Genomic DNA, 25,256 nt, shown 5'->3' on the forward strand with positions numbered 1-25,256 from the left:
GCTCACATCTTCTCTACAAGGCGAACTCACTACACGCCTTGGGTGCCGATCGTCCCTAGCAACCACCCGCGATTTAAGGCGGAAGTACCTCCCTGGTCCTCCTCCTCCTCCGGGCCAACCAAGCCCTCGTGAGGAAGCGCGTTGGCCCAATCACCTAGGCGGGAACTACTACCAGCCAATAGGAAGCAGGCACAGGAGGGCGGGCTAAAGAGGTCGCGGTCGCACGCGCAGTTGGTCCTTAGTACTGCGGCCGTGTGGGTGAGTTGGCTGCCGGTGAGTTGGGTGCCGGTGGAGTCGTGTTGGTCCTCAGAATCCCCGCGTAGCCGCTGTCTCCACCTACCCTCGCCATGTTTCTCACCCGGTCTGAGTACGACAGGTCCGTGCAGCTGGGGGACGTCGGGTGGGAATTATGGGTGGGCAGGCCCGGGACCTGGCCGCGCGGCCTGGGTTCTGCCGTGTCATGGGGCTCCCCAGGAACCCGAGACTGGCCGGACCTGGGGATGTTTTGCCCTCCTCAGGCGCCCGCCGTCCTTCCCCAAGCTAGACCACATCGGCGGCACTTGTCCTACCGCTGAGTCACCCCTGGGTCCTAACTCGGTGCGGAAGCGAGAAGCTCCGGCTGGTGCTTGGTAAAGAAGGCGTGAGGAGCCGGAACTCCTACCTTGAACCCGGAGAAGGCCAAGGGTCACTCTTTGCTCCGTTCATCTTTTCGTGCCTAGTATGACTGCCTTAAACAAACAAACAAAAAGTTAAACGTGCTTCCTGGAAGAAAAAGCAACTGGTTTGTAGTAGGGCATGCTGCGGTGTATAGTTTCTTCAGAAGCGCGAAGGCAGTCGTAGCTTTGGCTGGATATATTGTCTGGAGTCTGATTTTATAGGAACTGGAATTTAGAATGGTTTTCAAGAGATTTCTCATCATGCCGATTCCAATTGACCAAAATTTTTCTGACTTTTTAAAGGTTTAAAGCAAGTTTTAAAAAACTTTTGTGGTATGAAAATGCTCACAATATTAAGTTGTACATATATATGCTGTAGACATTTTTACTTTCAGTTTCTGTTTTCGTCAGTTAAGTTTTTACATAGCTACTCTTTTTTAAAGTCAGGGAAGGCAGACATTTTCTTTGTACTGAGTGGTATGAGAAGCTGCATTTCCTGTCAAGTATATGCTGATCCTGTCAAAGTTTTACCACCTGCACTTACCACTTTTTCATCTTTTTTACTGACTCATAGAAGATGTGTGTGAAGTTTTGACATATTTCCCCACTGTCCTAAAGTGACTTTGTTGGTCGATATTTAACTTCCAGAACATTGAAGAGAATCATCTTCGGGTGACATAATTTTGAGTTAGGGTGTGTATGATAGAAATTGTTATGCTTATCAGAAAGCATTTATTAAATTTTGTGGCCATTTACTTAACATATGTATTGACTGCTTTGTTACTTATTTTTCTGTCTTCCCAAGACGGCCTAAAATACATCCCTTTTTATTCTCTTAGTTAATGTGCTTGAGTGCTTGCTGTGAACAAGGCACTGTTCTAGGTGCTGGTGCTACAGCAATGGACAAAATCAAGCTCCTTGCTCGCATATAGGAGACTCTTTTGAGACAGTCTCACTCTGTGGCCCAGGCTGGAGTGCAGTGACGTGATCTTGGCTCACTGCAACCTCCCCCTCCTGGGTTTTGTTTGTTTTTGAGACGGAGTCTCGCTCTGTTGCCAGGCTGCAGTGCAGTGGCATGATCTCGGCTCACTGCAACCTCCGCCTCCTGGGTTCAAGCGATTCTCCTGCCTCAGCCTCCCGAGTAGCTGGGACTACAGGTGCGCGCCACCACTCCCAGCTAATTTTTGTATTTTTAGTAGAGACGGGGTTTCACCATGTTGGCCAGGATGGTCTCGATCTTTTGACCTCGTGATCCACCTGCCTTGGCCTCCCAAAGTGCTGGGATTACAGGAGTGAGCCACCGCGCCTGGCCTGCCTCCTGGGTTTAAGCAATTCTCTGACTCAGCGTCCTGAGTAGCTGGGATTACAGGCGGTGCCACCGCGCCCGGCTAATTTTTGTGTTTTTAGTAGAGACAGGGTTTCCAAATCTTGGCCAGGCTGGTCTTGAACTCCTGACCTCGTGGTCCACCTGCCTTGGCCTCCCAAAGTGCTAGGATTACAGGCGAGAGCCACCTCGCTCGGCCTGAGACTCTTAAAGAATTGTTTACAGGTACAGTGGCTCATGCCTGTAATTCCAGCACTTTGGAAGGCAGGATTTGGAGGCAGGATTGCCTGAGCTCAGGAGTTGGAGACCAGCCTGGGCAACATAGTGAGACCTCATCTCTACTAAATATTAAAAAATATCAGCCGGGTGTGGTGGCGCTGACCTTGTCTCCAAAAAAAAAAAAAGAATTGTTTACAGAAGTAACTATAGTGTGAGTCAGAAATATATTAATGCCATTAGAGAAATTCAAATCAATACCATGGAAGTTTTGATGAGGGATTGCATTCAATATGAGACGATCATGGAAAACTTCACAAAGGAGCTGACATTTAAACTAGGTTTCTTGAAAGAGTAGGAATTTAATAAAGACAGTGAGATCAATAGTTGGGGTTGGAGAATATGGGATAAATGAAGGAGGGACAATGGAAAAGCACAGTACATTTTGGGAAAAGTCCAGTCTGACTGGCACATATGATACGTGTATGGGAACAGCAGGAGATAATGGGAAAAACAGGATGCTGCTAGATATTGAATGGTTTTTAATACGAGGCTAAGGAGTTTGGGTCCTATTTCTGTAGGCAACTGTGTGCTGTTAAATAATAATTGTGTTTTACAGAGATTAATTGTCTGAATTAGGGGAAAGTGAGTCAATACCTGTTAGTGTTAGGCTATTAACAATAGTTAGGTGAAAGGTAATAAGGGCATTGAGAAGGAAGAGTGATGTGTTACTGTGGAGGAGGAATTGATATGAATTGGTATGACTTAGCATATAGTTGGATATGGGAAAAGATGGGGAGGAATGAGTCAGATCATTTAGAACTTCGTATGTTGGGAACACTGGTAGATTTGAGATGTTTTAAATTAAAACTGAAATTGGAATGGCAGGAGATGAAGTCAATTTTGCAAGGTGGCTGGATTTAAAGAGATAATATTTCAAACTGGAAAACGTTAAGTGTTAAGTGCTAATAGGATATGCAAGTGGAAATGTTCAGCAAACATTTAAATTAGTTAGGAAAGAGGTAAAACTGGTAGTAGAGATTTGGAAGTAACTTGTGCTTAGCATTCTCCCAGGCTGGAGTGTAGTGGCACCATCTCGGCTCACTGCAACCGCCGCCTCCTGGGTTCAAGTGATTCTCGTGCCTTAGCCTCTCAAGTAGCTGGGATTACAGGTACCTGCCACCACGCCCAGCTAATTTATGTGTTTTTAGTAGAGACGGGGTTTCACCTTGTTGGCCAGCCTGGTCCCGAACTCCTGACCTCAGGTGATCCGCCTGCCTCAGCCTCCCAACGTGCTGGGATTACAGGCGTGAGCCACCACGCCAGGCCAAAAGCACTACTATATGACATGTTACCTGTTGTAAAGTCTGGACTCCATAAACCACGGATTGCAACCATCTCATTCATTTGTTCACATATTTTTTGTGTCCATTGTGTCCTCAAAGCTTTTATAGCTGAGACCATGATTGGTGCCTCTTCTCTGTAGTGATTTCCAGCACACTTGAGCAAGGAAAGGTGGAAAGTGTTAAGTGTTAAGGGGAAGTGTTTAGAGAGGAAAGCAGTCTGACATGTAAGTTATATAAATATTGAGTGAATGAACTAGGTTAGAATTAGGAACTACAATAGTAATTCATACAAATAAGTAGAGAAATGCACCTGTGACTAACTTTTAGTAAAAAGTAATAATTAGGCCCAGGTACAGTGGTTCATGCCTGTAATCCCAGCATTTTGGGAGGCCGAGGCGGGTGGATCACGAGGTCAGGAGTTCAAGACCAGCCTGGCCAATATGGTGAAACCCCATCTCTACTAAAAATACAAAAATTAGCTGGGCGTGGTGGCATGCACCTATAGTCTTAGCTGCTGGGGAGGCTGAGGCAGGAAAACTGCTTGAACCCAGGAGGCGGAGGTTACAGTGAGCTGAGATCGCGCCCGCCTGAGCGACAGAGCGAGACTGTCTCAAAAAAAAAAAAAAAAAGTAATAACTGTGTTTTATAGAGATTGTCTGAATTAGGGGAAAAACTCTTCCTACTTGCTCCACGAGTCAACACCTGTTAGGAGACTATTACAAACATTAGGTGAAAGGTAATGAGGGCATTGAGAATGGAAAGAAGGGTGATAACCCCAAGTATTAACGTCATATGCATGTTATGGGAAGAGGATAAGGAGAAATGCACATTTTCTTGGAAATTGGCTGATAGTTTTGAGGCATGAACTTACCAAAGGAACTGGTAAGTCTATTCAGAATGGATCCAAGTTGATTCAGGATTGAGGCAGAAAAGTCATTTGCTCTCATTTCATCAATTTGGGAAGACTTTCTGGGAGTGAGGCAGAAGTATTCTATATATAGGTTCCATTGCCTTGAGAAACTGTTAATGTACAAAAAAATGCTACAGATTGTTGTGGGCGAAGTAGAGAATAATGACAATGTGCGTATTCTGTAGCTATCTGAGCTAGTTGTCAAGGAACTTGAATTCAGTGTCTACATGACTAGTTTTTATGAGTATAATTAATATATTTTTTTAAATTATAGGGGCGTGAATACTTTTTCTCCCGAAGGAAGATTATTTCAAGTGGAATATGCCATTGAGGCTATCAAGGTATAGTAGCAAGTAGCATAGTTCCTGAAATTTCATGGCTACCTAACATTTTGCTGGCAGAACACTTGGAGTAAATGTGGTTTAACCATTCCTTTAGAAAATGTTCTTATATCCCTTTAAGCAACCACTGTTAACCATTTTTATAACAGTTTCAATCCTATTCCTAATATCTATTTTAAAACTTTTTGAGCAGTTAACTGCTTCATAATTATCTAAATAGTTTTTTCTCAGTGGGGGTGGAGGGACATATTTGTGCTTTTGATCCTCTTAGCTATAAAGAGAGGTACAGAAGTCCAGAATTAGCACCTGTATTACTTTTTCTGTTTTGTTTTCTTTAGCAAATCATGTATCTGACCACCTTTGTATTCTTTATTTTTCTTTCTTTTTTTTTTTTTTGAGATGGAGTCTCTCTCAGTTGCCCAGGCTGGAGTTCAGTGGCATGATCTCGGCTTACTGCAACCTCCGCCCCTCGGGTTCAAGTGATTTTCCTGCCTCAGCCTCCCAGTACCACCAGGCTGGTCTCGAACCCCTGACCTCAAATGATTCGCCCATCTCAGCCACCCAAAGTGCTGGGATTACAGGCGTGAGCCACCACGCCCAGCCCACCTTTGTGTTCTTGTTGGTAAAGTCACCTTAGGGACTAAATAAGAGATTTGTTTTAGTGTTTTTTTAGAGACAAGGTCTCACTCTGTCACCCACGCTGGAGTACAGTGACACCATCTTAGCTCACTGCAGCTTCTAACTCCTGGGCTCAAGCTTTCCTCCCACCTTAACCTCCCTAGCAGCTAGGGTACAGATGTGTGCACCATGCCTGGCTAATTTTTTTTTTTTTTTGGTAGAGATGTGGTCTTGCTATGTTGCCCAAGTTGGTCTCAAACTCCTGGGCTCAAGTGATCCTCCTGCCTCAGCCTCTCAAAGTGTTGGGATTTACAGGTGTGAGCCACCACACCTGGCCTGGACTGGATAATTCTTTGTTGTGGAGGGCCATCTTGTACATTTTAGCATGTTTATCAATTCCTGGGTACTACCCATTAGCTGCCAGTAGCACTCTTTCAGTTGTGACCACCAAAAATGTCTCCAGACTTTGCCAAATGTCTGGTGGGGACAAAAGGGCCCCCAATTGAGAATCACTCTTCTAGATAAAAAGTATATATGAATTCTGTCCTACTCTGTTCAGTTAGGGATTCAAGATCAGTATACTATACATAAAACAATTAGAGAACAACTAAGTGCTAAATTAAGTTTTCTGGCAATGGTTTCTGATTATATATTTGTTTGATTTTTAAGGTATACATACATGTAGTTTCAGAGTTAGAAGGCAAAGTAGTTCTATAAACCTTGTAACAAAAATAGCAATTCTAGAGGCCTGCATCATCTAGGTTCAGCTTTTCAGAGGCAACACTTTAAATTGTTTCAGCTGGTAATGTTCTAGGACTGTACCTCCATATCTCTATAACACAGATGTATGGTTTTTTTTATTAGGCATTATCCATGGACTTTTCATTATGAAAGATGAAGATTTCTGCCCTAACCCCACACCCCTACTCCCCACCACACACAATTGTCTTCTGAGGTGGGGATAGGGTGACCCTCTCCATATATATCATGAATATCATAATTTTGTAAGATCATTAGTCAATAGTTACATTAGTATAACTGTAAATGCTTTTCACAGCTGAGCCATTTTGCGTTTTATAATTATTTTTCTGTTTCTGCACAACATTGTTTTTCTTGGAGTTAATAATTCTCTTCTTAAAAATATTTGCTTAATTTAGGATGATCAATAATGCATTCCAAAGTCTCTCCAGGTTACATGTATCCTCTCAAAACATTCAGGCAAATTAAGTGTCCTATTAAGGATTCCTTTTTTTTTTTTTTTTTTTTTTTGAGACAGAGTCTTGCTCTGTCACCCAGGCTAGAATGCAGTGGCGCATCTCAGGTCACTGCAGCCTCAACCTACCAGGCTCAAGTGATCCTCCCGCCTCAGCCCCCAAAGTAGCCGGGACTACAGCTATGCACAACCATGCGCGGCTTGTTTTGTTTGTTTGTTTGTTTGTTTGTTTTTTGAGACGGAGTCTCACTCTCTCACCCAGGCTGGAGTGCAGTGGTGCTATCTCAGCCCACTGCAACCTCTGCCTCCCAGGTTCAAGCAATTCTCCTGCCTCAGCCTCCTGAATAGCTGGGATTACAGGCGTGTGCCACCACACCTAATTTTTGTATTTTTAGTAGGGATGGTGTTTCACCATATCGGTCAGGCTGGTCTCGAACTCCTGACCTTGTGATCCACCTGCCTCTGCCTCCCAGAGTGCTGGGATTACAGATGTGAGCCACCGCGCCCGGCCTAAGTTTTTGTATTTTTTGTAGAGACGGGGTTTCGCTATGTTGCACAGGCTGGTCTCGAGCTCCTGAGCTCAAGTGATCCGCCCACCTAGGCCTCCCAAAGTGTTGGAATTACAGGTATGAGCCACAGTGCCCTATTAAGGATTCTTAATGAAATCTTGGAGCCTTCTAATCTGCTCCAATCTGGACTGGTTGTTCTCTGGGCCTCCTGCGTACCTGTGGACTTCATTTTCTGTGAGATCATTCTAGGCATTCCCTTTAACTCCCTCTTGTGTTAGGCCCCATGTCATCTTTTTTGATTTATTTGCTCAATTTGGTAGAACCCATTTTCCAGTAGTATTGTAGAAACTATTTATTTATTTATTTATTTTGAGGTGGAGTTTTGCTCTTGTTGCCCAGGCTGGAGTGCAATGGCGTGATCTCGGCTCACTGCAACCTCCGCCTCCCGTGTTCAAGCGATTCTCCTGCCTCAGCCTCCTGAGTAGCTGGGATTACAGGCATGCGCCACCACGCTGGCTAATTTTGCATTTTTAGTAGAGACGGGGTTTGTCCATGTTGGTCAGGCTAGTCTTGAGCTCCCGACCTCAGGTGATCTGCCCGCCTCACCCTCCCAAATTGCTGGGATTATAGGCATGAGCCACCGTGTTTGGCCAGAAATAATTTTTAATTTTCAACTTCTTTTGTTTCTTTTCTTCTTATTAGCATCCCGTTCTTGTTTTATGGATGAAATATCTTGTTTTTCTTCAACAATTTTCTAATTTTTCTTGAAAATTTTTTTCCTTGTGGACATTGTTGCTCATCCCTATAATCTCAGCACTTTGGGAGGCTGAGGGAGGAGAATCACTTGAGCCTAGGAGTTCAAGACTAGCCTGGGCAACATAGCCCGTGTCTAGAAAAAATTTAAAAAATTAGGCTGGGCAAGGCTCACACCTGTAATCCTAGCACTTTGGGACGCTGAGGCAGGAGGACTGCTTGAGTCTAGAAGTTCAAGACCAGCCTGAGCAACATAATGAGACTTTGTCTTCACAAAAAATTTAAAAAATTAGTTGAGTGTAGTAGTGTACACCTGTAGTCTTAGCTATTTTGCAGGCTTAGGTGGGAAGATCTCGTGAGCCTGGGAGGTTGGGGCTCCATGAGACGTGATTGTGCCACTGCACTCCATCCTGGGCAACAGAGTGAGACCCTGTCTAAAATTTTTTTTTTTTTCCTTTTGAACTGGTCAGATTGTTTAGAGCTATGTTTTTCAAACTGCAGGTCTAGACCTATTAGGAGATAATAAAATAAATTTAGTGGTCATGAGGAGCATTTCTTTTGAGACAGAATGTCACTCTGTCACCTAGACTGGAGTGCAGTGGTACGATCACAGCTCACTGCAGCCTCCACCTCCCAGGCTCAAGTGATCCTCCCACCTCAGCCCCCAGCTACAGGCACATGCCACCACACCCAGTTAATTTTTTTTATTTTTTGTGGAGGTAAAGTTTTGCCATGTTGCCCAGGCTGGTCTCAAACTCCTGGGCTCAAGTGATCTTCCTGCCTCAGCCTCCCAAAGTGTTGTGATTATAGGCATGAGCCACCACTCCTGGCCCACATTTCTTTTTTAAGTGACACAGAGCAGTAGATATCAAAATGCCTTGCCCATAGTAGTGATGAGTGGTTTTTTTCCTGAAATTTTGTTTCTGTTATGTATTTATATTTATTTGTGGGTTTTAGTTATGAAATCAAATGTATTCCTTACTGTGGCTTTTGGTCAAAAAGTTTGAAAAACATTGCTCAGGAGAAAACTGCCTCTTCTCATTTCATTCCGGGAGGGTATTTCTGGCTGCTGGCTTCTGAGAGCTGAGTAGGGAAAGAAGGCTGAGGTTCTTAACATTTGGTTTGTAAATTTTTACATATTTATCCCGTTTTCAGTACATTATTCCTGCCTTAGACTGTGCTTGGTGTTCCCAATCCAAAGACGCTCTATTTTACAGTCTCCAGAGAATAAGCCTGGAGTCTTCCACGGGAGTGGGGGAGGTGCAGTCATCTAGCTTTACAGCATAGGGGAGGGGATCTGGGAATCTGTTTCTTAAACATTGAACCATCTTGCAATTTTTAGCTCCTTGTTCATTTCCATTTCCAGAGGTCCTTGTTGCCACCATTTCCTTTTTTGAGGTCCTGTGATAAAAATCAGGTTGTTTCTTTACTTTCTTTACTGCTGGTTTAGGATTTGGATTACCCAGGTATCACTAACCTATCTTCTTTTTAGCTTCAAAGTTTTGTTGCTGTGTCTTCTCCCACTCTCTGTTATAGTGGATTTATGCCTTTTTAGAAGTCCTTTAATCTTACATCAATAGACTTAAGGAAGGCGTGGAACTAATGTTATGTCTTTAGTCTGCACCTTTAACTCGAAACATGAGCATTCATTTTTATTTATTTATTTTTTGAGATGGGGTCTCACTCTGTTGTCCAGGCTGGAATGCAATGGCGTGATCTTGGCTCACTACAACCTCTGCCTCCCGGGCTCAAGCAGTCCTACCGTTTCAGCCTTCCGCGTAGCTGGGAGTACAGGCATACGCCACCAAGCCTGGCTAATTATTGTATTTTTTATAGAAACAGGGTTTCACCATGTTGCCCAGGCTGGTCTTGAACTCCTGGACTCATGCAATCTGCCCACCTCAGCCTCCCAAAGTGCTGGGATTACAGGCATGAGCCACCATGCCCAACCTGAGTACTCATTTTTTTACATAAAATTTTTTGACAGTTCATCTCCTGTAGTTATGCAGGTATCCACTGATTAAGAAAATACATGACAAAAAGCTGGTGTACATTTAATAACACTTCTAAATAAAGTCACAACTCAACACATTTGAAAAATAATATATATGTGTGTGAAATGATCATTGAGTGTGCAGACATGTTAAGCAAGTTATACATAAAGATTCATGGGATTCTTTGGAACTCTTTGCAATGCTCACACTTGGCAGTGATTACTTTGTAGAAATAACTAAATATAATGGAATTCAAAGCAGAAAGCATAGTCATGGAAGGCTTTGATGAGTGGAATTTGGATTGGGGGAAGGAAGAATGTATTCCAGGGGAGACAGCATGAGCAGAGGGGTGCAAGGGTAGGAGATAATGTGGCTTGAGCCAGTGGGCTGGGCTATACCTGAGGGATTTTGTTGGAGAATAACGAGTAGTGAAGTTGGAAGGGAAAAGTGGCATCAGGATATGAAGGCTCTGGAAGTTTATTTGGATATATTATAGGCAGTATAGGGTGATGTTAATTCTTGAGAGAAGAAATATAATGATAATAGCATTTTATTAGATCAGTCAGGTTATAACATTAGAGATACATTGAGAGAGATTAAAGATGAGAGAGGCTATTGAAGTATCTAGGCATGGAATATGAATAACATTTGTTCATATTTGGCAGGCACCATTTTAAGCATTTTATAATATATAATGTGTTTACCCTTCTTATTATTATTGTCATCCTCATTTTGCAGGAAATGGGCATAGAGGAGTAGATGACTGGGAGTTACGTAGAGATAGAGATGAATTCCAGGTATATTGTGGACTTCTAGCGACCTTAAATAATTAATAGTTTTACGTTGTTGGTGGTGATGATGGTGGTGGTTCTTTTCGTCCCTCCCTACCTTCCTTTATTACTTTTTTGGAGGTCAGGTAGGTTGGGGAATATCATCACCTCTTGGGACAGACCAAGGTAGATGGCAGAGGTGAAAAGAGGCCAGGTCCAGAGAAGACATTAAGAGTTTTATTACTTTCTTGCCCACTATGTTTAGAACTTTTGAATCCTCCGTCCTCCAAATATTGGCATTAGAGAGTGGATTTTTCCAGTGTTTGAAAGACTTTGTTGAACTTACTCTTTTGGGGTTCTGGGAATTACATGGGTAAATTATAAAGAAAACATTAAAAATTTTTTAAAAATTTAAGGGAGAAAAAAGAACTTTTTAGAATCACAAAATTCTGTAAATCAGTGTTCTTGCTATTGACAGGAATAGTATATTAATTACTTACAGTATGTTAGGGTGCTCCTTCTCTCTGCCTATAAGATGTGGCCAGTTGAAGTTTCTATCATGTGAAGATTTACAGAGAGCTATCTGGTGAGTATGTGAGACAGTTATTTGACCTATATATGGTAATCATAACATGTTTCTCTTTAGCTTGGTTCTACAGCCATTGGGATCCAGACATCAGAGGGTGTGTGCCTAGCTGTGGAGAAGAGAATTACTTCCCCACTGATGGAGCCCAGCAGCATTGAGAAAATTGTAGAGATTGATGCTCACATAGGTAAGGAGTGGAGGAAAGCTGCTCTGCAGGATCTGGTCTGGGTTAATTAGTCCTCTATGATGTTCCAAGGAAGGTTTATGAAATGAACACGTTATCCCCTTGTTAGCTATTATTTTCCAGGCAGTAGGCCAGAATGCGTAAATGTAGGAGTAGGAGGCTGTTGCAGGACTCATTTATGTTTAACCTACTCCCAGAAGTTCCTTTCCCCTCAAATTTAGACTTGGTAAATGTGATGGTTGTTGAAATATGCAAAGGTTGAGATCTTTGAAGTGACTACAAGTTATAAGAATAATATAGACTTGCCTAGATCAGTCTTCCTCCTTTGTTTTCAGATTATCTTTGTATTCCTTGTTGCCTCTACCCACTTTTTTGGTCTTTAATTCCCCTGCCTTGGCTTCTGACATCATTGTATAATAGTATTACAGGGTGAGTAATTCTACTTATTTATAGAATGGCATTTTATTTGGCTATCCAAATTTTCTTAACCTGTCTAGTCATCTAATTAATGGAGCATTGGCAAAATAATTAATTGCTTGAAGGCATCAGAACCAAATGCCATGGTGACTCTGGGAGCTTGATATTATCTCTTTCATAGATATAGAAACTGAAATTTTATCTTTTAAGATTGGAACATTGTGTCTTCTTTAACTCAAGTCACTTGTCTTTTGAAGGTAGCTCAGTGTCACTATGTTCAACAAATTGAGAGCCTACAATGTGCCAGACCTTATGCTAGATACCAGGATATAGAAAGGAATAAGACATAGTCCTTGTTTTACAGGAGCATACAGTCTAATTGTGGTGGTGGACATGTAAGTAAGTCAATGCAATTAAGTGACAAAAGTATTAAGAAAGACTAGTGTGTTCTTAGTAGGAGTACAAGGGAAGAAATAATTAGTTTTGCCTGGAGTCAGCGGTAGTGGGGCTTTCAGAAAAGGATTCCATGAAAGTGATTTTGAGCTGAGTTTAATTCTGAAAGATAAGGAAGTGTACACAAGGCAAACAAGTGTCTGGGTATAGCAAGGGAGAGCATTCTAGTCAGGGGGAATAGAAATGACTGAAGCCATCGTGGTGTAAAATATAAAATACCATGGCACAAGCAGTTTTGTAGGCCTGGGCCATGAACTGCAGCAGCAGATGAGCCGGTCAGAGAGCGGAATTCCTTTTTTACCACACTGAAGGGCTTCAATGTAATCCTTTTGCAAGGATGGGAAAGGTTTTAAGCAATGAGGTAATAGGATCCCATTATAATTTTAGAAAGGCCATTCTGATAATGATATTAAAGATAGACTAAAGAGGGCTGAAACTGGAGGCACGGAGGCCAGTTGAAAAATTTGTAATAGTCCAAACAAAGAGATGGTGAAGGTTTTAACCAACACAGTAGCCAGAGAATGGAGAGGAAGATAGAAATTGACAGAACTTGTGATCTGATTGATTGTGAGGGCCAAGGAAGAAGACGGGGTCTGGAAGGGAAATGAGTGTGTGATATGTCCAAGTAGATATATTAAGGAAGTTATTTGGCTTTATATGTCTGAAACTTGGGAGAGAAACTTAGGCTGGAGATTTAGATTTGAGCCGTGGCATGCAAAATAACAGTTATAGCCATAATCGTGACAGCTTGGGCCATCAGGCAAACTCTCTCTGATATAACTAGTTGCTTTGTGTTTGGGACAGAGAGGCAAAAGGCTTTTGATTTATTCGAGAGTCCTCCACTGTAGTCCATAGTGAGGTGATTTTCTTTTCCTTGTTTCCCAGGTTGGGGCATTAGTATTTGCTTCGTTTGAAAATGTATCATAGTCTACAAAGAGTGCTAAAGGGATGCTTAGGGATGTAATATGTGGAAATTCATGTTTGGTTAGCTGCTTTTCTCTGGGCTTATTTTTATCGTCTGGACTTCTGTGTCATTGTGGATGGTTTTTTGTTTCTAATATCATTAATACTTGGGTTCAGTGCAGATCATTTCCTATCTAATCTTTTGGGTATAAAATGCCATGGGATAGCTGAATGGCTGCCGTGGTTCCAATCCAGAATTTCAGGATTTCCTGAGTGGATGAAAGAGTTTTACAAGGATTTGGCCACTGGGTCACTGTCGCTTTTACATTGCAGGTTGTGCCATGAGTGGGCTAATTGCTGATGCTAAGACTTTAATTGATAAAGCCAGAGTGGAGACACAGGTAAAATTGGCATTATCTCCTTTTTACCAGGATGCTTGAGTTCCTTGTTTAGTGATTATCTAGCTGCCTGGGCTATACTGCAGGTACCTGTGTCAATATTAGATGTGGTTCTTGGGAGTAATTTTGGGTAGAATTCCCAGTTAGAACTTCCTGGGGCTTGGAGTTTGGCTGTCCAATCATTGCAGTTTTAAAGAGGCTCTGGTCAGTAGTGCTGACAGTGTCTTCCTTTTTTTTTTTTGGCTTTGCCTATATATAAAGCATGCATTGTTTCCTAATTGACTTTGTGTGGGAGCATCATGGCAGGAGGTGGACGTAGTTAAAGGATATTCTCCCCTCAGCTGCCTTTGCTGCCAGGCTTGTAAATAACAGCCCTCCTTTGGTGAGTAATAACTTGTACCAACTGACAAATACTGGTCAGGGATACTGTTTTTTTTTTTTTTTTAAACTTTGTAGCTGCTGCTTGAAGATAGGCTAGTAAGAAAAATACATCACATGGTAAAATTTTTTGTACTTATTTGCAAGTTTGCTGTCTGTACTTATGTAAGAATAAGTCATTTAAACATCAACAGAATAAGCTAGAGTCTTTGAGGGAAAGAGGCACTTTTAGTTTTTGAAAGAGTAAACTTGGTGCTTTGAGGCATAACCCTCTTTTTCAAGGCAGTAATTCTCTTGTCCGTCGTTGCTTAGAGTCCTTGTGATATGTTTATTTCCAGAGCTATTTCTCTTCCTCTCATGTACTCCCAAGTACTCAGGGTTAATGTTAATTAAGAAAACCACATTTGAGCCTTCAGTTTTCAATCCCAGTTTAAAGGGATGTGCGTAGTGAGATGGTGGGCTGCTTTAATGTCCTTATTAGAAGGTTGTACCATGCTTTGCTCTTCTTCTAGAACCACTGGTTCACCTACAATGAGACAATGACAGTGGAGAGTGTGACCCAAGCTGTGTCCAATCTGGCTTTGCAGTTTGGAGAAGAAGATGCAGATCCAGGTGCCATGGTGAGTGTGATACTTCTGTCGAGTTTTCTTATTGTTCTATGGGACTTAGGACATTTGTCCTGTGAACATAACATTCCCAGCCCCTCTCACCTCCTTACTTTATAGCCATTTATCTTAATATCTCTTATTTTTTGGTTCTAGTCTCGTCCCTTTGGAGTAGCATTATTATTTGGAGGAGTTGATGAGAAAGGACCCCAGCTGTAAGTACCATTTTGTAATTTTCCCCCATGCTTTTGCGGGGAATTATTTTAATTTGGGGTGGAGACTGAGAAGATTATTGTAGACTATTAGCCAGGTATTAGCACACACCTGTAGTCCCAGCTACTTGAAGGCTGAGGCAGGAGGATCTCTTGAGCCTGGGAGTTGTTATGCAGGCTGTAGTGAGCTATGATCATGCCACTGCACTCCAGCCTGGATAACAGAGCCAGACCCCATCTCTTCAAAAAATACATTAAAAAAAGATTATTGTAAAAAGGGCTATTGTAGAGTGTGTGTGTGTGTGTGTATGTATATACATATATATATGGCTTCTAATACTAAAGTTTAGTGATTCTATACCGTTTGCACAAATTTGGGGATTCCATGAAGAATTCCCCTATTGGAACCAGTGCTAATTCTGGAAGGAATTAGAAGTAACTTGTTACTGTAGTCAGGGTATGTTTTAGAGCTTTGCTCTGGAATGTTGATCTGATCCTCATCCTCAAATATTTCTAAGATAGGCATAAACAAGTACCTTATTTATACATACTATACTTCTAAATCCCTAAGGAAGGTACTAATTTTCTTAAACAGTTTTTAAAATGTCTGGTTTCTCCAGACATAGAACATCTTTTAGATCTGTGCCTCAATATTTCAGTGGTGTTTCCTGGCTGCAGGGCCAAGCATTTATACTTTGTTTTAGTGAGACGTTTGTTACATAAAGTGCCACCACTCCTGAGCGTTTTAGTCCTCATTTTGGGGGTTTTGCAGGTTTCATATGGACCCATCTGGGACCTTTGTACAGTGTGATGCTCGAGCAATTGGCTCTGCTTCAGAGGGTGCCCAGAGCTCCTTGCAAGAAGTTTACCACAAGGTAATTAAGTATTCTCACAACTCTTACTATTTTTTTAATCATGGTATAATTTACATATAATAAAATGTGCAAACCTTAAGAGTTCAGTTCTGTTTTGACAATTGCAAAACAAGATAAATAACACTTTCATCACCACCAGAAAAATGCTCATCCACATTCCAGTCAATCTCTTTCCCCCCCTGCAACCATGTTTACCACCATGTTTACCACTGTCCATTAGTTTTGTCTGTTGTGCTTTGTTATAAATGGAATTAAACAGTTAGTCAGTTTGTATCTGTTTTGTTTAACACACTGTTTTTGAGATCCATTCATGTTGTTCCAGTATTTCCGTTTGATGGCTGAGTAATATACCATGGTATGGATGTACCACAATATGTTTATCCTCTATCTTCACAGCTTTACTTAGCACTTTACGATTGGCTCTTGAAGCAAGTGGGCATTTGGTATTTTCTTTGTGAGATGGGAAGATTTGGTTTTGGGTAACTCATTGGTGTGATTGAAGGCTGCTCTACTTATTCAGGTGGTTCATACAGGGATGCCTGCTCACATTAGCTCCTAATGGTATTGCTTTTACATGTGGAGGAAATTAGGTACAAAACAGGGTAAATTTGAATTTTCTAAACCATTGGGCTACCTCTTAGATCATTTGGGCATTATTGTTCATTGGATATTACCAATAATATTATCTTCTAAATTAAAAGAGGAATTCAAATGTACACAAGACTTCTATCCCTTTCCCCTTCTTCAAAGATTACTTTGGTTGGTGACTTTATTGTGGCTCACAATAAGGTTTGGGGGTTTTTTTTCCTGAAAAAATGTATTCTACTTATTTGCCATTTACTTGAGTTCTGGAGATACTTGTAATGCACCATACTAAGTAAGATGTTTGACATACTTGCTAAATACTTTTTTCAGTGAGATAAAGGGAAAATCTTTGAAGGAAGGACGGATTGTGTATAATTAATAGGCATCTTCTTGCCTTCTTTGTTTCAAGTCTATGACTTTGAAAGAAGCCATCAAGTCTTCACTCATCATCCTCAAACAAGTAATGGAGGAGAAGCTGAATGCAACAAACATTGAGGTACTTTCTGTTTTATTGTTGGATTTTTTTCGTTTTTTTTTTTTAAGAGATGAGGTCTGGCTATATTGCCTAGACTGGTCTTGAACTCATGAGTTCAAGTAGTCCTCCCACCCCAGCCTCTCGAGTAGCTGGGACTACAGGTGCACACACCATGCCTGGTTAAGGTTTTTTAATTTTTTTAGAGATGGGGTCTTGCTGTGTTGCCCAGACTGGTCTTAAACTCCTGGCCTCAGGCAATTCTCCTGCCTCAGCCTACTGAGTACCTGGGACTATAGGTGAGAGCCACTGCACCTGGCTGTTTTATTGTTTTTTATTCAGATATCATAGCTGGCATTGCTGAAGACTACATAGATCATGGAAATGACATTTTTGTATATTTAGTTCCTAAGAAATTATTAACAGCCTTTGAATAATAAGCAGCTTTAGTAAAGTGGTGCTGGCAGAAGCCAGAATTCAGTGAGTTAAAGAATGAGGCCTGGCGAGGTGGCTCACGCCTGTAATCCCAGCACTTTGGGAGGCCAAGGCAGGCAGATCACTTGAGGCCAGGAGTTCGAGATCAGTCTGGCCAGCATGGCAAAACCCCGACTCTACCAAAAATACAAATACTAGCCAGGTGTGGCGGCACGCACCTGTAGTTCCAGCTACTCGGGAGGCTGAGGCATGAGAATTGATTGAACCCAGGATTCGGAAGTTGCAGTGAGCTGAGATTGTGATACTGCGCTCCAACCTGGGCGATAGAGCGAGACTCTGTCTCAAAAATAAAATAAAAAGAATGAAAGGGAGATGATGAGTGGAGAAAACAATAGTATGCTGCTTTCTCAAGAAGTTTGATTAGTGTCGGCAGAAGATAGCATTAAAGAAAAGGATTGTGTCTTTTTAAGGATGTGGAAAAGTCTTGAAAATATAAACGGAGATGAAACTAGTGTATAGAAAAATGTTGAAAGAGTTGGGCGCAGTGGCCTGTAATCCCAGCACTTTGGGAGGCTGAGACAGGTGGATCGCTTGAGGGCAGGAGTTCAAGACAGCCTGCCCAACATGGTGAAACCCCATCTCTACTAAAAATACAAAAATTAGCCAGGCATGGTGGTGGACGCCTGTAATCCCAGCTACTTGGGAAGCTGAGGCATGAGAATCGCTTGAACCCGGGAGGTGGAGGTTACAGTGAGCCGAGATTGCACCACTGCACTCCAGCCTGGGCGACAGAACGAGACTCCGTCTCAAAAAAAAAAAAAGCTGAAAGAAATAAAAGGAGAGGTTAGGATAGTGATGGAAAAGTTATAGAAGAGGTAAGGCATGGTACACATGAAGGAGTTGGTTTTGAAAAGTAAAATTCATTCAGCATCATATTGAGTACCCATTATATAGCAGGTATTATGCTAGATGCCCAGGGTTACAGACACAGAAAATCCAATTCCTATTCAAGTAGTATACTGTGTAGTGCAGGGAACATATAGATAATAAGAACCTGGGGTGATACTTCTATAATAGCAGTAAAAACAGATTCCTGTGAGTATGTATAACTTAGACTAAAGCATTAGGGAAGCTTCTTGGAAGAGGTGATGTCTGGAAAAGGGAGCAGAAAGGTATTCCAGGAAGATGGGACAACATGTGCAAAGGGTTCAAGATGTAAAAATAATATTGTGGGTAAAGGAAACTTTGAGGTTTTGTCTGACCGCTGAGGTGTGGGATGTATATAAGATGGTGGGGGACGGTAAGGGATGAGACTGGAGAGGTATGGACCAGCTTGGGAATGTCCTTTTTTAGTATGCTAAGAGTAGACAGGAGCAAAGGAAGTAATGACAAGTAAAGATAGGTGGGTTTGGCGGTAAACCTGGAGAGATGTCCCACATTTCCCCAGATTTTTCCTAGTGATTGTAAGGTCATCTGCCGAGGGTAGGTGAATGCAACAGTAAAATTGAGAATGGGAAATATTTGGAAAAGTCGTTATGAGAAGACGGAAGAGTAAAAGGATTGCTGGGCCATATTAAAATCGTAGTTGAGGCCAGTAATCCCAGCACTTTGGGAGGCCAAGGCAGGAAGATCACGTGAGGCCAGAAGTTCGAGACTAGCCTGGCCAACATAGTGAAACCCCGTCTCTACTAAAAAAATACAAAAAATTAGCTGGGTGTGGTGGTGCGTGCCTGTAATCTCAGCTATTCGGGAGGCTGAGGCATGAGAATTGCTTGAACCTGGGCAGTAGAGGTTGCAGTGAGCTGAGATTGCACTCCAGCTGCACTCCACCCTGGGCAACAGCACGAAACTCTGTCTCAAAAAATAAATAAATAAAATTTAAAGGCCAACCAAGGCTGTAATTATATATCAGTAATTAAACCAATCAGTACTTACCAGGATATTTGTTGACCACACTCATGAGAAAATGGATGGTTGGATTAATCCATGGTAGGGGATTGACTAGTTAAGAACAGAAGGTTAGAGAGGACTGGAGAGTATTGTTGGTGAATGTCTCACCCATAGAACCAGCTTTCATAGGCTGCTGGGAAAGGTCAGTCTAAGAAGGACTGACATTTGGGAGCCACTGCTCTAGAGCCCATCTGCTTTAAGTTCTTAGTCCATTAGTTGTTCCTTGGAGCTCCAGCCTCCCTACATGAACTGCTTCCCCTAAGAAAAGGAAAATATCCGGCCAGGCGTGGTGGCTCATGCCTGTAATCTCAGCACTTTGGGAGGCCGAGGCTGGCGGATCACGAGGTCAGGAGATTGAGACCATCCTGGCTAACAGGGTGAAACCCCTTCTCTACTAAAAATACAAAAAAAATTAGCCGGGTGTGGTGGCGGGCGCCTATAGTCCCAGCTACTCCAGAGGCTGAGGCAGGAGAAGCGTGAACCCGTGAGGCGGAGCTTGCAGTGAGCCAAGATCATGCTGCGCCACTGCACTCCAGCCTGGGCGACAGAGCGAGACTCTGTCTCAAAATATATATATATATCCAAGTTACATCTTACATCTTTCTTTTTAAGAAAATCTTTATATGTACCTCCTTCTATCGAGTGTCCTTACTTTCAATGAACTTTTTTGAGATATAATTTATATACAGTAAAATGTACCTATTTTAAGTTTACAATTCAGCGGATGTTGACAAATGTACAACCCCCAGTATCTGTCACCCCAGTCATTATATTGATCCTCCCAAAAAGTTCTCTCATGTCCCTTTGTAGTCTCTTCCCCCACATTGATCTACTTTTTGTCACTATAGATTTGTTTTGTGTTCTAGAATTTCATATAAATGTTTTTGTTTGTTTTTTTAAGAGATGAGGTCTGGCTATATTGCCTAGACTGGTCTTGAACTCATGAGCTCAAGTAGTCCTCCCACCCCAGCCTCTCGAGTAGCTGGGACTACAGGTGCACACACCATGCCTGGCTAATGTTTTTAAATTTTTTTAGAGATGGGGTCTTGCTGTGTTGCCCAGACTGGTCTTAAACTCCTGGCCTCAGGCAGTTCTCCTGCCTCAGCCTCCTGAGTAATTGGGACTATAGGTGACTATAGGGACTATACTTCTTTCACTTGGCATGATTTTGAGATTCACCCGTGTTGCATCAATTCTGTTACATTTCATTGCTGAGTGCTCTTTCATCCATCCTATTTTTTCACCTTTATTGCCAAGTCTCCTCCAAACAGAACCTGTATTATCTCCACTGCTTCACCTCTCATTTACTCCTCAATCACTACTATTTGTTTCAGCTTTTATTATTTCCATGAGACTGCTCCTTGCTAAGATGACTCTTATTTGTCAGATTTCATGGTCACTCTTTGGAACTATCATTTGACTTTTTTGAAGGATTCACCTCAGATTTGACAGTTCTAAAATTAAAATCATTATCTTTCCTAAAAACCATTTCATCTTCCCATATTTCTAATCTTGGTTGATGACACCCCCAGTGTACTTGTCATTCACACGAGAAACCTGGAAGACTTTGACTTCCCTTCCCTTTTACTCAGTCATTTCTTTGCTCCCTTATAAATAACTCCCAAATCAATGTCCCTTCTCCATCCCTACTTCCAGTGCCGCCTTTTGTTCAGGTTCCCATTTTTCCCCTACCTTGTATATTTTCAGAGGCTTCCTAATTAATCTTGCCCTCCTCCATTTCAGTCCATTTTTTCCTCATTGTGCTACTATAGTGGATTTTCTAAGCTATATCTAATCTTAATGGTTCTCCACTTAAAAAATATTTTCTGGCTGGACATGTGGCTCACGCCTGTAATCCCAGCACTTTGGTAAGCCAAGATGGGTGGATCACTTGAGGCCAGGAGTTCAAGACCAGCCAGGCCAATATGGTGAAACCCCTGTCTCTAATAAAAATACAAGAAATTAGCTAAGCACGGTGACATGTGCCTGTAATCCCAGGTACTTGGGAGGCTGAGGCATGAGAATTGCTTGAACCCAGGAGGCGGAGGTTGCAGTGAGCTGGAATCACGCCACTGCGCTCCAGAGCGAGACTCTGTCTCAAAAAAAAAAAAAAAAAAAAAAAAACCTTTTCTGACTTCTATTGTCTGTGAGATAAATTCCAAAATTCTTTTCATGGCATAATTCACTACTTCTTAAGTCATTTGTTTAATCTATTAGAGACGTTGCTAAGCATTTTACATGCAATTACTTCTCTTAATCTTCACAACACTTCTATGAGATAGAAATTCCTATTCCGAAAATCTTATTTTACAGAAGAGGAAACTGGCTTTGAGACGGTAGGGCCAACAGGTAAATGGTAGAGTCAGGATTTGAATCCAGGTCTGGTCTTAGGTCTTATACTTTTAACCACTTTAACGTACTGTCTCCCATGAGCTCTGACCCCCTACTCCCTCTCCTTTTCACGTCATATTCCATGTGCAAGCTGTGGTCTAGCCATACAGAATTACTTTCAGTTTTGCAAATATGTCATGTTCTTTTGTGGTTCTGTGCATTTGCACATTGTTTGCCCTTCCTGTCTTTGACTGACCCATTCTTGCCATGCTTTAATACACAACTCAAAAGTTGCTTCTCCCTGAAGCCTTCCTGGGCTCCTCCAGATCACTCTTAAACATATTCTTAGTTCTATTACAACACTTACCTGACATTGAACACATTTGGCATCTAGCACTTAGTAAATAAAGACTTTCTTCATCTTTGGATCCTTAGTCACAAGTACATGTAACTAATACACAGGTGCTTAGTAATTAATTATTGGTGAAATAAATTGAAAGAAAATATCTGTTCTACCTGCCTCATAGAGATGTTTTTTGAAAGTGAGATAATAAATAGAAAAGTATCTTTCATATTATGCAAATACATTTATTATTATGCAAATGTAAGGGATTATTTTTACTTATCTAGTGATGAGCAACTTCCTGAAGGCAGTCCTTGGCTCAGACGCTATTATTAATAGTATTGATTTGCGTTCCAGTTCTTCTGTAGGACTGTTCCACTCAGAGTTTTCCCAGTTTCTGCTTTTTAGCCCCTGTAATGTTTTGAGAAGGCTAGCCTGAGTCCTATGAGTGAAATTCTTTAGGCCCTCACTCTTTAGATTATTGCTCTTACATTTCTCTGTCCTCATGTCATTGATCATCAAGTAAAGATATATCTTAAGCAGTAGTAACATTTTTATTTATTTATTTATTTATTTGAGACAGGATCTCACTTTGTTGCCTGGGCTAAGTGCAGTGGTGCGATCTCGGCTCACTGCAACCTCCACATCCCATGTTCAAGCGATTCTTGTGCCTCAGCTGGGCCTACAGGCGTGCGCCACCATGCCCGACTAATTATTGTATTTTTAGTAGAGACAGGGTTTTGCCATGTTCACCAGGCTGGTCTCGAACTCCTGACCTCAAGTGATCTGCCTGCCCCAGCCTCCCAAAGTGCCAGAATTGAAGGAATTACAGGCTACCACGCCTGGCCAAGAGAAGCAGTAATAATATTTGTATGTTTAAATATCCTTGGAATGGAACTCATGGTCTACATGGTAAACTAATTGTTTACCTATATTTTGCAGATATATTTGGGACTTTTCTGACATTTCATGTAATTAGAGATATATCTTTTAGGAGAATCTAGAGGAGACTACAAGCTTTGAGAGGAGAACTTTTTTTTTAAGTCTGTTCCCAGATATCAGATGTCTTAAGACGTGCAGCAGTCTTTCTGAATTTTACTTATACATGAGGCAGAGGATACTAAACATCATATAACTGGATTATGCTGATTCTCTCTAGCAACTTTCAAGTTACATTAAATATTAGTACTGAAAATTACTTTAAAATGCCCTACTATATTTAATTTTTAAAAATTATTATTAATTTATTTATTGTTTTAGACAGAGCCTCTTTCTGTCACCCAGGCTGGAGTACAGTGGGATGATCACAACTCACTGCAGCCACAACCTCCCAGGGTCAAGCAATTCTCCCACCTCAGCCTCCTGAGTACGTGGGACACAGGCGTTTGCTACACCCCCTGCTAGTTTTTTGGGGTTTTTTTTTGGTAGACACGGGGTCTCCCTGTGTTGTCCAGGCTGGTTTTTGACTCTCGGGCTCAAGTGATCCTCCTGCCTCAGTCTCCCAAAGTGCTGGGGTTACAAGCATGAGCTACTGTTTCCAGCCATGTGTTTAATTTTAAAAATTGAAGAAAAAAGCCACTATGAGGAAATGACATGTAAAACACAAATCTTTTGAGGCAAATGTGAAGTGGCACCTATTGCTCAGTATTGCCCAAAACTGTGGGACATGATCAACAGAGAGAATGGAAAACCTAGTCATGATAGTTAAATTTGAAATTAACCATCTTCTGACCCTAGTTTTTTATTGTTGTTGTTGCTTTTAAATGTAAATATAATCTGGATTTCCAGTTATTACTGATATCTTCAGCAGTCACAACTGATTTCCTATGCCAGTGTTAATGAAATCTTTTCTTGGCCAGTTCTTTTAAAAAAATGTAACAGGCCAGGTGCAGTAGCTCACATCTGTAATCCTAGCACTTTGGGAAGCTGAGGTGGGCAGATCACCTGAGGTTGGGAGTTCGAGACCAGCCTGACCAACATGGAGAATCGCCATCTCTACTAAAAATACAAAATTAGCCGGGTGTGGTGGCGCATGTCTGTAATCCCAGCTACTCGAGAGGCTGAGGCAGGAGAATCGCTTGAACCCGGGAGGCGGAGGTTGCGGTGAGCCTAGATCACGCCATTGCACTCCAGCCTGAACAACAAGAGCGAAACTCCATCTCAAAACAAAAACAAAAACAAACAAAAAAAACTTTTTTGTTAAGTTTTGCCACATAAACAATTTTAGAGAAAATACCTGACAATAGTTAATGATTATTTGTTGTAGGCAATAATGGTGTAAGCACTTTATATATATTAACATTTAATCCTCACAACTACTCTATGAATTAGCTATTCTTATTGTCCTCATTGTACAGATGAAGAAATAGAGGCACAGAGTGGCCAAGTAACCTCAAGTCACACACACAAGCTCAACTTTTAAGTATTTAAATATACTTCAAATATATTTCTAAAGGAGTCTTTAACAGAAAAAAGTACTGACTCCATGTACTTTGCTGCTGCTTTTGTGATCCCTGTTGAAGTGACTTCAAGAAGTGACAATGATGCCAGGCATTTGGTTAAGTATGATGTGGTGAGTTAACCTTAAAATAGAAAATTTGGTCAATAAGCATTTTTATTTTGGAGCCAGAGAGCTATTTTAGGGACCTGCTGCCTGGAAAGGATATCCTTGGGACAGCAGATCCCTTAGTTCCTAATGAATAGCTGCATCACCAACACAGCTTCTCCTGACCATGGTAGGGCCATCAGCAGGGTAACTCAGCCCAGCTTATTAACCCTTCTGTTTTCTTTCCAGCTAGCCACAGTGCAGCCTGGCCAGAACTTCCACATGTTCACAAAGGAAGAACTTGAAGAGGTTATCAAGGACATTTAAGGAATCCTGATCCTCAGAACTTCTCTGGGACAATTTCAGTTCTAATAATGTCCTTAAATTTTATTTCCAGCTCCTGTTCCTTGGAAAATCTCCATTGTATGTGCATTTTTTTAATGATGTCTGTACATAAAGGCAGTTCTGAAATAAAGAAAATTTTAAAATATTTGTTAATAGACTGTTCTCTTCTAATAGTCTTTTTTTTCTTTTTTTTTTTTTAAGAGATGAGGGCTCACTATATTGCCCAGGCTGGTTTCAAACTCCTGGGTTCAAGTGATCTTCCCGCCTCTGCCTCCTGAAGTGCTAGGATTATAGGCGAGAGCCACTGTGCCCAGCCATTGTAATACAGTCTTTTGTTTGAAATGCAAATGTTAGTGGGCCAAAAGGACAGTGTTATTAATATCCCTATTCTATGAAGATGTCTGTTCTAAAACTGTTTTAGTGATGCTCTATAACAGAATCAACTATATCCATTAATCCCATGGTGTTGATAAATGAACTAGTCCAGCTCTTCCCAGTGGTTAATAGATGTTAACAGCACTGTAAATCCATTTCGGCCCTGTAATTTCTGGAGCAAACGTGTATTTTTGCTGCTTTTCTTATAAGGAGA

The 25,256-nt window shown here is 41.5% G+C and overlaps 1 protein-coding gene across 3 annotated transcripts; it reads left to right on the plus strand.

Annotated features, from left to right (window-relative positions):
• The first annotated feature begins 202 nt into the window (after positions 1 to 202).
• On the plus strand, positions 203 to 24,812 carry LOC100972383 (proteasome 20S subunit alpha 5). Of its 3 annotated transcripts, XM_034932877.3 has the most exons (9): positions 203 to 376; positions 4,727 to 4,793; positions 11,297 to 11,423; positions 13,527 to 13,594; positions 14,482 to 14,589; positions 14,731 to 14,789; positions 15,559 to 15,661; positions 16,656 to 16,742; positions 24,572 to 24,812. In XM_034932877.3, exons 1-9 carry the CDS (start codon positions 348 to 350, stop codon positions 24,647 to 24,649), a joined length of 726 nt encoding a protein of 241 aa, XP_034788768.1. In that variant the 5' UTR covers positions 203 to 347; the 3' UTR covers positions 24,650 to 24,812. The 3 variants fall into 3 exon arrangements, with proteins under 3 accessions (XP_034788768.1, XP_063462597.1, XP_034788771.1); XM_063606527.1 differs by lacking the exon at positions 24,572 to 24,812 and having other exon boundaries at positions 218 to 376; positions 16,656 to 24,565; XM_034932880.3 differs by lacking the exon at positions 4,727 to 4,793 and having other exon boundaries at positions 224 to 376.
• Positions 24,813 to 25,256: the final 444 nt, after the last annotated feature.

Source organism: Pan paniscus, chromosome 1, assembly GCF_029289425.2.
Source record: "Pan paniscus chromosome 1, NHGRI_mPanPan1-v2.0_pri, whole genome shotgun sequence".
Lineage (NCBI taxonomy): Eukaryota > Metazoa > Chordata > Mammalia > Primates > Hominidae > Pan > Pan paniscus.

Coding starts and splice junctions, on each gene's coding strand:
- LOC100972383 (XM_063606527.1), top strand. CDS start 348: ATGTTTCTCACCCGGTCTGAGTACGACAG. Junction 13,595..14,481: donor AAGCCAGAGTGGAGACACAG/GTAAAATTGGCA, acceptor CTCTTCTTCTAG/AACCACTGGTTCACCTACAA. Junction 15,662..16,655: donor TGCAAGAAGTTTACCACAAG/GTAATTAAGTAT, acceptor CTTTGTTTCAAG/TCTATGACTTTGAAAGAAGC.